This window comes from Aphelocoma coerulescens, chromosome 23 (genome assembly GCF_041296385.1).
Source record: "Aphelocoma coerulescens isolate FSJ_1873_10779 chromosome 23, UR_Acoe_1.0, whole genome shotgun sequence".
Classification (NCBI taxonomy): Eukaryota; Metazoa; Chordata; class Aves; order Passeriformes; family Corvidae; genus Aphelocoma; species Aphelocoma coerulescens.
The window spans coordinates 381,971-394,897 of NC_091036.1; the positions used below are offsets into that span (position 1 = coordinate 381,971).

The 12,927-nt window shown below is 54.8% G+C and overlaps 1 protein-coding gene across 1 annotated transcript; it reads right to left on the reverse strand.

Annotated features, from left to right (window-relative positions):
* Nucleotides 1-2,283: 2,283 nt before the first annotated feature.
* MECR (mitochondrial trans-2-enoyl-CoA reductase) lies at nt 2,284-8,358 on the reverse strand. Its single transcript, XM_068994395.1, has 10 exons — nt 8,205-8,358; nt 6,845-6,942; nt 6,538-6,669; nt 5,018-5,161; nt 4,832-4,934; nt 4,530-4,632; nt 4,042-4,115; nt 3,590-3,650; nt 3,028-3,100; nt 2,284-2,691 (listed from the first exon to the last, which is right to left on the reverse strand). Exons 2-10 carry the CDS (start codon nt 6,888-6,890, stop codon nt 2,528-2,530), a joined length of 900 nt encoding a protein of 299 aa, XP_068850496.1. The 5' UTR covers nt 6,891-6,942; nt 8,205-8,358; the 3' UTR covers nt 2,284-2,527.
* Between the last annotated feature and the right edge of the window lie 4,569 nt (nt 8,359-12,927).

Below are 12,927 nucleotides of genomic sequence, written 5' to 3' on the forward strand. Positions count from 1 at the left end.
TCCAATGCTGTCCCCTTCCCCATCCCTCCCAGGGCACTGCTCCCAGGGGCACCAGGACACAGCACTGCCCTGGCAGGACATTCCACATGGGAATACAACTGGAATGAGCTCTGGGCTCAAACAGCTCTCTGGGAAATCAGGGTTTGGGGGTTATTTCTGCATCTCCCAGCTCCTGCTGCCAGGAGACAGGTGCCACGCTGTGATGTCACTGTGATGGAACACAGGCTGGAGACCTTCCTAGGCAGCTGGAGCCACAAACTCCATCCTTCTGACTGCCAGGACCAAGAAGCTAGTTGGAGGCAGCCAAGCTGTAGAAAGATAAGTCGAAATGGAGCTGTCTTCACAGGAGACATCCTGTGCTTCTGATCTGGAGGATCCAGCTTGGTGGGTGGCTTCAGCTTCTCCCAGCCATCCCAGAGATGATCTGGGACCGTCTTGGGATGCTGCTGCTGAACTCCCTGCAGACAAAAATGCCCTTGAAAGTTGGCCTGATGAATCCTGGGACCCTAACATGAAGTTTTGCTCCTTGGAGATCTCTGCTAGCACCAAACTTTCAGCTGACTCCTTCCTGGAGAAGCTCTGGGAGATCCTGAGCAGCCGGAGCTTTGAGTCGATCTGGTGGGGCAACGATGGGAACTGCATTGTGATTGGAGAAAAGCTCTTCAGGAAGGAAGTGCTGGGCAGGACAGGGCCCCAGAAGATCTTTGAAACTGAGTCCATGAGAGGCTTCCTTCTCCAGCTCATGTTTCACGGATTCCGCAGGACGGAAGGGGATTCTCCCCTGCTGACCTCCATGGAGGAGCTTCGAGCAGTAGCAGCAGCCGGGTCTGCGCTGGGAAAGGTACGTCGGCTCCTCCCGACTTAGAGATTCCTTGGGACACTCAGGGGGAGGTTCAAGTTCAGCTAAAATGAGCCTTGACAAGGCTGGAGATAGGACGGGGGCAAACAGCCTGGTTTTGTCTTGGATCAGTTACTCTGGACACGCTGAGCGGCCTGAAAGCTAGCGGGATTTGGGTTTCTCCAGTTTTCTGGCTTTTGATTACCCTACACTTCTCTGCTCCCAAATGCTCAAAACATGAGGGTGGTTGTGACTTAACAAAGCTCTGTCCTAACACTGCACTCAGCCAAAGCCTGAGGTGTGAAATGCCCCTGAGAGTCCTTTGGACACCCATTTGTCCTTTCTTGTGCCAGCTCCTGGATCTCCCTCGGATCTCTTCCTCCTTGCAGCAAACTCCTTTCTTTTGCCTTTTGCAGCTGCTGTTCTACTTCAACCCCTTTTTCACAAGGGATTACCATCCCTGTGTCTGGAGGGGTGTGCAGAGTGCTGGGGAAAGCACAAATCCCCTGGCTGTGTCCCCCCCGGGCACCGGGATCCAGGCAAAGCTCCCCAGGAAAAGGTGGGATGCTGAGCCGGCGGCAGGAGCGGAGGAGGAGGAGGAGGAGGAGGAGACCCAGACATCCACGAGCAGCAGCTCCACGGTGCCTGAGCCCAGGGCAAGCACAGCCCCCCGGCCGGGCAGTGCCGGGCCCTCCCCACACAAACAGCCCCGCAGACACGGCCCCGCCACCCCTCCTGCCCCACAGAGGCCCCCCGCACCCCGGGGACTGCCCACATTCCGCCCTGGGCAGCCAAATCCAGGTGCTGCGCAGGTGCCCAGGGCTGCGCTGCCCCCGCCCTGCCCTCCGTGGCTTGGGATGGCCACGCTGGGGCCAGGGCCAGTGCCCGGCCACGGCCATGGCCATGGCCACGGCCACGGCCACTGCCCCACCTGCACCTGCACGGCCAACGCCGCCGGACCGTGGCCGGAGCTGGACTGGGAAGAGCAGGGACCATAGGGAGCTGTGAGGTCATAGAGGTAGAAAAGCAGCACAGGAGGAAGCAAGAACACACTGTTGGTTGTTCTCAATAATAAATCTTTTCACATTGCTCTGCAGTGTCACAGTCACTGTGCCATACCGGGCGGGAGGGCCTTCAGGGACACTGAGGGCCTGGCTCCAGCCCGGCCGGCCAAAGGCTCCGGCCCTTGCAGTGCCCTTGGCAAAACCCAGCCGGGGGTGATCCAGGGCTCCTCCAGGAGCTGCAGCAGCACCCAGGGCCACTCCAGCCACAGCACAGCCATCATTTGGGGCAGTCTGTGCCCCTTCTCCCCCTGCTTGGAGCAGGCCTGGAGGCAGCGAGGCTGCAGGGAGATGACTTGGGCTTCCCTGCCCATCCCACATTCCAGCTGGGATAACTACAGTCCTGCCAGCCCCAAAAGCACATGTGAGGGGGAACTGCTGCTCTTTTCACACTCTGAGCTGAGTGAGCTGTCATTTGGGCTCCCAAACTCCCCCCAGCCACAGCGAGATGCAGCCTCCCTCCAGCAGCACTTCCACACAAAGCTGCAGAGGCTTTTAAAGCTTTCAGTGGGCACCCAAAATGTGAAAAACAAAAGAAAAAAGAAATTCAATCAATCTGGAGGGTTTTTTCCCCCCTCAATTCTGCGGACAAGCAGGCAGAGCAGGACAGGGCTCCAGGAGCTGCAGGTCAGAGGAGGAGGATCTGCTTGGAGGACACGAAGGGCTTCATGGAGGCCTCCAGCGCTGCCCTGTAGTCCTGGAGCGGGACCTCGGTGCAGGCTGGTGCTGTGAGCTGGCCCCTGCGGATGAGCTGGCACAGGGCATCCATCATCGTAGCCACACTACCCTGGTCTGCATGGGAAGGAAGGAGCTCTCACTGTGTGGTACAGTGCATCCACCACCCCTGGAAACACCTGCCCGAAGCCATGCAGGGTCCCTGGCTGTGACATGCCCCCAGCTCAGGCACGTGGGATGAGGGAAGAGCCCCAGGTATGGTCCCTGCCTGAGCCCAGCACTGGTGTCTCAGCACCTTGGGACAAGCAGAGATGGCTCTGTGAGTGGGAGCGAGGATGGTGCTGGGTGAAGTTTGGCCCCACTCCCACCACCTGCATGAGGACAGGCCCTCAGCCCCTCTGGCTCAGGTCCTGCAGCCCCCCTGGCTCGGGTCTCTCAGCCCCCCCAGCTCACCCTGCACGTGGTCCTTCCGCCACTCTGTCATCCAGAACCCGCGGAGCCGCACGTCCCGGAAGATGAAAGCGCTCTGTGGAGAGGGAATGTGCACCCCGTGACACCCGTGTGTCCTCTCGTGCAAATGACACCCGTGTGTCCTCCTGGTACCCAGTGACACTCCTGTGTCCCCTTGTGCAAGTGACACTGGTGTCCCCTTGTGTGCCCAGTGATTCCCATGTCCCCTCACACATCCAGTGACATGCACGTGTCCCCTCCCAGTGTGACATTGGTGAAAAGTGGCAGAGGTGACTCTCAGGTGTGGAGTCAGGGCAGGTTTGATGCTCAGCGCCTGCGGGATCATTTACCCACTGGAATCCTCCAGCAGCCCAAACCCTCCATATAAAAAGCCAAGAGCCCAGCAGTGGGACGCAGCCTGTCCTGTAATGGACCCCATCAGGCAAGTAAGAAAGGCTGGAGGGTCTCAATCTGCAGCTGGGGAGAGCTGGGTGCCCACAGCACTGAGAGGATGTGACACGCAGTGGAGCACAGGGGACAAAGGAGGGGCATCCCCAGTACTCACCACAGGCACCATCACAGGCTGCTTTGCCATCCCCCCGTAGGTGACCATGGTTCCCTTGGGCCTGGAGTAGGAAAGAGTATTGGGTTACGTGGTCCCAAAAGTACAGCTCTGACCTTGCCACCTCCCCCTCTGCCATCCAGAACTCCCCTGGGGCTCCCCAGTTACCCCTCAGATCCCACTTTCCAGGCTGTCCTCTTACTTCCATGCACCATTAGCTGAATTTGCTGCTCAACCACACCAGTTACACCTGGCCAGGACCTGGGGGAGCTTCAAAACTGCACCCCAGCTGCCCCCAGCCACCGGCATGGTGAGACTTCAAACCACTGTTGTTATCCAAAACCGCTTTTCCACTAATCTTTCCTCTAAAAGTTCAACAGGCTCTGGAGCAGGACCCTCTCTTGCCAGTTTCTGTCCCCAAGCTTGTGCCCAAGCCACCACCCAGCCAAACTTACTGCAGGTGCCGCAGCATCTCCGTGGTGCTTTTGCCTCCGACGCAGTTCAGGGCAAGCCGGGGCCTCGGGGTGCTCTGCAAGGGTTTATGACAGAAGTTCCCAAATTTTATGGCTCCTTTAGGGGATGGGACCGTGGTTCTTGGCAAAGCATCTGCATTAACCTCAACATTTACCTGAGAGATGCTGAGAGTAGTAGAGCTAAAATCTATCAGAACCAAGGAACAGCTGGGGTTGGAAAAGACTCATTCCAATCCCTGCCATGTGCAGGGAGACATCTCCAGCTAGACCAGGCTGCTCCAAGCCCCATCTGATCGGACCTAAAATCTGTTATCCTGCCCTTGTGGCAGCAGCAAAATCCCTCCACTCCTGGGGCTAAATCCTGATCTAGAGAAAAATTTGTCCTTCCCACCATCCCTGCACTTTCCCCCAGTGCTGAATAGCAGCAACAGCCCTGGACCATCTCTCCAGTGGGATCAGCACTGAGGTACCTTAAATATATCTTTCATCTCTGGCTTTCTCAGCATCTCCTCTGTGACAACGTGATCAGCACCCAGGGCCATCAGCCTCTCCACCAGCTCTGGGAGATCAGGTCTGGGGAGGGAAAAAAAAGAGGACTCGATGAGCCAGGAAGCAGAGTCACCTTCTCCTTCCTCCTGCTCCGGTGTCATGTGGGCACAACAGGGCAGAGGCTGGAGGACAACTTGGAGGAGCAAACAGGAGAAAATCCTGGGTTGCATGAGCAGGGTGAGCAGATCCAGCTCCCAAACTTGCTCCTCCCCAGGGGACCCACCTGTCCCTCACCACGTTGATGGTCTTGATGCCGGAGGCCCTGGCGATCTGGATGACGGCCTGGCCCACGCCGCTGTTGGCAGCGTTCTGGATGACAGAGTCACCTGGAGGTGAAGAAACCCAGTTTCCCACTGCAGAGGCACCCAGGAGACCCAAGTGGAACTGCTCTCTCACGGCAGGGCCGTACCGGGCGCCAGGCTCTCGAAGTCAGCCAGCATACGGAACGCCGTGCAGGGGTTGACGCTCAGAGTGGCAGCACAGAGCACCGGGATGTCACTGGGCACCTTCAGCAGCATCTCCTCAGGGAACACCCCTCGCGTCCGCCACGTCCCTGGGCACGGCAGCAGCGCGGGCACAGCCACGGCAGGGGGGAAGCAAAGGAAAACCATCAGTTCACACCGCAGCCTCAGCGCCAGCAGCATCGCCGCACCGGGAGCCAGCTGCACCCCGGAGAGGGAATGACGGAATGTGTGCCCACATGGGTACATCAAAATACTCCAAGAGGCAAGGAATGGATTCCTCGCTGCCTGCCAACATCTATCACCCAGCAAAGCTTGATCATTTCCCAGAGGGATAATGGGACCAGGGCTCCCTGGATGTGTGTGCAGAGTTAATGGAAATACTCTCTGTCCTATGGATGAGCCCATATATTCCAAGCCAATTTAGTCAGCTTTACTCCCTCTACCCTTATATACAATTTAACCCTCTATCATCTATTTACAGGGTTTTTATGCTTAAAAATATCCCATTTGGCTCTTAACTCCATCGTTTTCCTTCTCTCATTTAGCAAAAAGCCTTTTAAGAAGAAATAGGCAAAGAACAAGCTGTGACACTAAACCAGAACCAGCAAATATCAGGCCATTGGCATTTTGGAGGAGCATGGGAGATATTTGTCGGGAAATAAATTCCCACACTTTCCCAGAAGAGCATTATTAAAGAGAAAACTACAGTGAGAGGCCACCACGACCTTGCCTGGGTGAAATGTTTTATCCCAGGTCTTTAGGGAAGCTCTAAGCTGATGGGAAAAAATGTGGTTGTTTCCAGAGAAACACAGATTGCTGCAATGCTTTACAATGGCACAGACACCTCATAAAGGGTCTAGGCTACAGAAAAGAAAATTATTGCTACATTTAAGTTTGGCATAAGCAATGGCATTGCCACTGCTCCTATTCCTATTCACTCACTGGGGCTGGGGAGCAAGAACTGAACTTGCTTTAAAAAAAATACATTAAAAATAAAATTAAAATAAATTAATTAAAAATAAAAATAGGTGGTGAAAATAAACCGAGATATAAAACAGGTAAGAAATAACTCCATCAATTATCCCAACAGTCTCATTATATTTATGATTGGTCTCATACAGCACTAAATGGGTTCCAGCTCCTGCTTCCCTCACTCAGCATTCCCTAATGGAGCTTTGTTCCCCGTTTTGAGTCCCATCCCATCAGGTGTAATTGCTGTCAGCGGAGGAGCTCACGGCTCTACCCACACCCTGCAAAGATGGTGCTTTGCAGAGCTGCGCTTTTGCTCTGGGACCCCCAAATCCCCACAGCAGCTCACACAGGAGCACGACCACGGGTTTGCTCTCTGGGCAAGCCTGGCCGGCTCCCAAGGGCTCCAACATCCCAAAATCCCCTGGGAAGATGCTTTGCAGGTGGGGGATGAGCGAGGACGCAGCGGTGCCGAGGATGCTGGGGATGAACTCACCGAGCCCGGCGTTCGCAGGGATGACCCAGTCCCCAGGCTTCAGAGCTGTCACACGGCGCCCGACCTCCAGCACCTCCCCAACACCTTCGTTCCCTCCCACGGCCGGCAGCGGTGACAGGAGGGGGTAGGTCCCTGTAGGGAAACTGGAGGTGAGCTGGAGACCCTGTCATGCCCCAACATCCCCACGCCAGGAGCCATCTCCAAACCCTCCGAGACAGGGGCTGGGTTTTGATGATCCTCGTGGGTCTCTTCCAACTCGGAGCATCCTGCAAGAATTCATGTGCCAGGCACTAATCTGACACATTACCTTGGATCATGTTGATGTCAGCGGGATTGATGGGGGCTGCCAACATCTTGATGTGGACATCGGAGTCCCCCAGCTTGGGCACTTCCAGATCCTTCAGTCTGAACAGGGAGACACAAAAGAAAAGGACATTAAGACCAGTTTGGTGATGTCTTCTGTGCTGTGGCTGAAGCTGGAGGGTGCCTGTATCACCTACACACCACACTCGAATTAACAGCATTGGATACCCGATCCCATTAAAAAATCAGATTCATGTTAGATGTTAGACAGATATTTGGAGGAATCTGTTAAAAGCCAACCACCCAACACAATCCCATGTCACCAAGCCCCGTGATGCTCACTAAACTTAACAAACTCAGCAGATTGTGTAAAAAAGCCGCTGTTTTGGCCGCGGATTTTACGGCTCGTCCTGCCCCACTTGAACCTTACAGGAACCTGGGATATTTTCAGAAATCTGTGAAAAAGAAGAAGTCACAAAGCACGAGGGCAAGACCGTCCTTGCACAAGCAGTGGGGTGATAGCAGCAAATCTCAGGAAGTGGCAGTGGTGACAAGCACCATTGCACAACTGAATGATCACTTGGAAAAGCAACAGTCCTTCTCCAAAAAATCAGGGGGTTGGTGTCTGGATGCACCTGGATAATGTATCAGCATGATCTGAGCTGGTTCCAGAGGAGCAGTAAGACTTCAAAGTTTCCTCCCTTGAAAAAAAAGGCCTAAAGTCCACCAAATGACAACTTTCTCCTTGCTAGGTTTTTTGATGCTGAGCATCAGCAGCTGTCCCAAACAATGCTTGGGATGCTGCTTTGGTCCCTCAATTGGGACCTCAAAGAGAATCCACATCAATGGGACACAACCCAGGATGAAGTTGGGGCACAGCCATGCTGGGGCTCAGACCTCCCTGTCGTACCCCAAATTAGGCAAAAATGAGCTTTTTGGGAAAAACACGTGGTGTAAAGCAAATTGAAGGAGCAACAGCAGGAGGGCAGGGAATGTGGAGGCATCACCCCCAGCATCCACCTGTGAGACCATGGCACCAGGAGAACACTGGGGCATCCCAGGGTCCCCCAGTGTGTTCGGGGGTACCACAGAGAGCTGTACGACATCTTCACCCCATACAGCTGGGGTGGGCAAGTCCTGCCCCCCCTGCACTGCACCCCAGAGCAGCCCTGCAGCACCCCAAAACCTCACCTGCACCCCCACCCCACTCTGCACTCTGTGCCAGCCCCCACTGCAGCTCTCTGCCCCCACTGTGCCCCCCAGCCTCGGCTCTGCACCTGCACCCGCCCCCTGCAATGCCCCCCACACTCACCCCCACCCCATTCCTGCACCCCCCTGCAATGCCCCCCGTGTTCCCCCCTTACTGCACGACGGCTGCGGGCTCCCCATGCCGCTCATAGAGCAGCCCGAGCGGGGGGGTCGCCGCCGTGGCCGATCGCGCCCGCACCGGGGGGATCCGCGCCGGGGGGATCCGCGCCGGGGAGACCCGCACCGGGGGGACCCGCACCGGGGGGACCCGCACCGGGGGGATCCGCGCCGGGGGGACCCGCACCGGGGGGACCCGCACCGGGGAGACCCGCACCGGGGGGACCCGCACCGGGGAGACCCGCACCGGGGGGACCCGCACCGGGGGGATCCGCACCGGGGGGATCCGCGCCGGGGGGATCCGCGCCGGGGGGATCCGCGCCCCGCGCAGCACCCGCGCTGCCGCCAGCTGCATTCGGCTGCGCTCGGCTGAACTCGGCTCCGCTCGGCTGAACTCGGCACTTCTCGGCGCTGCTCGGCTGAACCCGGCGCGGCCGCCGGTGACGCTCCAGGTCGGCCCCGCCCCCGCGCTGGCCCCGCCCCGCCCGGCCCCGCCCCCGGCGCCCTTAAGGCGGCCCGGCCACTCCTGCGCTGAGCTGGCGGGGGCTCAGCGGGGCCGCCCCCCCTTTCCCCCGATCCCGCTTCCCGCAGGTTTGTCCCCAAAACGCTCCTAAAATTATGAACTGTGTCGGTGCAGCCAAGCTGCCTGTGCGAGGGGCATCGGTGATGGGCACAGGAGCACCTCGGTCCGGGTGGTCACCGGATCATGGAATCATTTGGATTGGAAAATACCTCCAAGTTCATGGTTATGAGACACCCCTGGATCCCTGGCAGTGTCCAAGGCCAGGCTGGACAGGGCTTGGAGCAACCTGGGATAGTGGAAGGTGTCCCTGCCCATGGCAGGGGGTGGAATGGGATGAGCTTTAATGTCCCTTCCAACACAAACCATTCCGTGATTCTCTGATTTTGGGGACAAAAGTCCCTTTACTCTGATATGTTACCCAGAGCCTTCCAGCTGCCCTGTCCAAGACGGACATGCTCCCAGCAGGGAGAGCTGCAGGGAAATGTTCGTCAGATGATTATTTAAAACAACAGATGCCTGATACAAGTGGTGAGAAAAAAAATCCTGATAGTAATTTAATTTAATGTTTTGTATAATTATCTTGAAGGAAAGGTCTCATTCATTCTTCCAATTAAAACTGATTAGATTGGAGGGGGAAAAGAGAAGCAGAGCCTCCTGCTTTCCTGACAGACCTGTCATAGTGAACAGTGGGGCTTAAAAATTATTTCTTCTCTCATGTGGGATTGGACTTCTCCATCTGGGTGCTGGGAGCAGCCCCCTAAATCCTGGTTTGCCCAGCACAGGCTGAGTAATTAGCAGATTCCTTTGTTAACACCATCCCTCCCTGCCAGCCCGGGAGCTTCACTGGTCCCCATGGCCTTGGAGCATCCAGAGTGGGTGAGAACCCCTCAGGGGGGCCAGGGGCAGGTTGGGGGCTCCAATGGGAGCCTGTGGCCAGATCCTGCCCCTCCCAGACTTCGGCACCTACAGTTTAGGGGGTCAGTTCCATCCCCACTCTGCAGTGTTGGGGTTCAAAGGCTGCCAGCATCACCCCAAAATCCAAATGCTTTCCCTGACTGCTCACCCCATCCCATTCTCAAGCACGTGGTATTTTATTCCCATAGAATTGCTTTGCAAAGGGTTGATACCCACGGGAGGAGCTGCTCCGTTCAGCCCCACGATTCCTGCTGGCAGATCCTCCTAAAACTCTCCATTCCAGTGATACAGCACACACAGTGCCCTGGTGGGCACTGAAACAAGTCCAGGTGCTCCGGGCAGGCTCCTTTCTGGCTCAGGTGACCCATCCCTAAGGCTGACATGATCCTAAATAAAAGATTTAGTCAACCTGCTTGGTAGCTCACGTATCTTTTTTAATAAAAAAGGAAAACACCATTTTCTTTGGGGTGTGAATTCATGTGAATTCAGGTTCAAGATAAAGGAAAAGTTCAGGTTCTCTTCCAAAGTGCTGTTTTCTACCTTTTCTGGGGTATGATCTGCTTTTGGGGGTGCCTCAGAGGGCTCAGGGGAGTTCCCACCAGAGCCTCTGTGACAGCGCAGGGGAGAGAGAGGAAAAGAACTTTTCTCACCAGCTTCTTCAATTTATGAGAAGTTTGAGGTCCCTTGTAGGTGGATGTAAAAGTCTCCCGTGTGATGGCATCGCAAGGACAGCAGAGTCAGAGGGCAAAAAGGGCTTTTCCCACCTGGTCTGTTTGGTGGGATCCTGGGCACACCCGGGTCCTGACAGCACCTCCACCTCCCCGGCTGAGCGGGATGTGCTGCCTCCAGCATTAAATCAGTGTTTTAATCTAATCACAGCAATAAAATAACGGGATTTTAATAACCTCAAAACCTGCAGCTTTTCAAGGACGCCAGGAATGCCTCAGATATTTTGTGTTGGGGTGGATGCACTGACAATCCATGGTGGAGGATGCTGGTGGTGCCCACGCTCTGCCCTGCGTGGCAAAGGGTTAATCACTAATTACAGCAGCCGAATGAGAGGCCTCTCCATCCCCTTGAAAACGTGTGCACCCGCAAATCAGGGCTGGCAGACGATTTATGATTATTTTGTTAATGTTTCTCCTGTAACAAGCGCAATTTCCGGGTGATTAATGACTACTTCATATCCTGGAATTGCACTTTTTTATAGGAGAGATGTATGAAAATCCACTTTGCAGTTGAGGGTTTAGGAGTGGGTGGGGAGAGGAGGAAGAGGAGATGATTCCTCAGCTGGGGGGAAGAAGTGATGTCCTCTGCTCCCCTCTGCTTTAACCCCTGTTGTTGATGATGAGCTCTGGTTTATCATATTATCATGACTTACACAGCCATTGATTGATTGGAGTTGTTCACACTTGGGCATGGCTGGAAAGCCAAAGTGCTGCTGATAAGCTGGGTTTGTTCCTGCAGATGTGAGGGGATGCAGGGTGGGAACAAGCACCTTCGTGACACCAGGGTGACAGTTGCTGGGATTTTATCCCTAAATCCCACTGAGGACAGAGATTTTATCCCCTGGTTTAGGAGGAGTTGAGCCCAGCAGGTTCAGCCTGACCCTGGGAGCCTCGTGTGGGCTATGCTGCCTCCAGCTCTCCCAGTGCTTAATCAAGTTAATGTGGAATTATTAATTAACTGCTTATAAGATTTACACACTTTTTAATTAAAGGGAATAATGATTTATTGCCTTTTCCCTTTTTGGTGGAGAAAGGGAAGGTGTGTCTGCTTTGCTTAGGAACAAATAAGAAAGCTGAGACTGGAGAGATCGCTGGGAAGGGTTTTTGGGGGGGATTTTGATGCTGCATCTCAGTGGCTGTCCCAGGGCAGCCAGATTTGGTCCAAGCCCTGCTGGATCCCCTGGACATCAGGTCAGGATGCTGGGCTGGGACCTCAGGGCTGGGATGCACCAAAAGGACAAGGCTTGTGCAACAAGCTCTGCCTTGTCCAGGCAGAGCAGGGGATGCTCAGAATCCCCCACGGGGGAAGGCGGTGGAGGGGCTGCCCCAGCCCCCGAGCACTGAGCTCCCGTGTCCTCGAGCCCTTCTCCCTCTTCCCAGTCACTGCGGCCACCATCCTCCTCCTGTGTCCATTGCAGGCTCCTGGGGCCAGTCCCTCCCCACCTCCTGCATTTTGTAAGCCTTAGGAACAGCTCAGCTGATTATTTTCCCATTCTGAGCCTCATTCCCCCCAAACCCAGCAGTGCTGGCAGAGCCCCATTGCTCTGACATCAATCCCTTTTTATTAGACATGCCTGAATCTTTCAATGGAAAACATATTGTCCTTAAAGACCTGCTTTACATAATCCTTGCTTTATCCCTGAATCCCTCATTTAGCACCTCTGATGGAGCTGGACAATCCCATAAACTATTGAATCCTTCACCTCAAAACTTGTGCCTGATGCTCCTAGCTCCACATGGGGATGAGGGCGGTGGGATGGGATGCCCACACAGGTTTTATTTTTTAAGCACACTGATGGATGTTTCTTGCCTCTCTGTTTTTTTTAATCCCCCTTTAAATTGTTTCATTGTCAGATAATTAAGAAAAAAATGTATAGGAAGAAACACAACGCTCGGCGGCGAATGGAGAATTGATGAGTTCTGATCCTCTGCCAAGGAGATGAACAAGGAGGATTCAGCTCCAGCCGTAAATAAGGAAGGAGAGGGAGATGCTGAGAGGATCCAGCTGTGCTGGGACATCATCCTTGCTTGCTCCTTGCTTTTCCCATCACACCTTTTTCCTGTGCTGCCAATATTAGGGATGTGCAGTGGAGCTGGTCCATCCCTGGACTTTCAGGGGTGATTGATGCAAAAATCATCCTGTTCAGGCATCTTTCCAGGTGGGACAGTGCAGGAGCTGGCCCCAGGCACTGGGTTTTGGGAGGTGACACAGAACTGAGGTGTGATGTCCACAGGGCGTCCTCCAGCTGAGTGAGGAAGAGCACAGCCGGGATGGGGAGGGGAACTGCTGCTTTTGGGCCCCGTGTTGCCACAATGGCACCCAAAGGCATCATCCCAAGTGACTTGGCAGGGAAGATCTCTTGAAACAGCTTGAAAAGTTGCCCAGGTGAAGAAAGGCACCAAATCGGTGTCTTTTATCCTTTTCAAACTGTATTTCAACTTCTCTTTTTTCCTTCTGTTGTCTGCAGACAACAGTATTTCTGTCTGAAATACTCCCAGCATTGCAGGAAACTGTGAGTGTAAACCGTTATTTGGGGAAAAAACTGAAGGATGTCT

Coding starts and splice junctions, on each gene's coding strand:
- MECR (XM_068994395.1), bottom strand. CDS start 6,890: ATGTTGGCAGCCCCCATCAATCCCGCTGACATCAACATGATCCAAG. Junction 6,670..6,844: donor TGACATCAACATGATCCAAG/GTAATGTGTCAG, acceptor GTTTCCCTACAG/GGACCTACCCCCTCCTGTCA. Junction 5,162..6,537: donor CCCTGCGAACGCCGGGCTCG/GTGAGTTCATCC, acceptor TGCCGTGCCCAG/GGACGTGGCGGACGCGAGGG.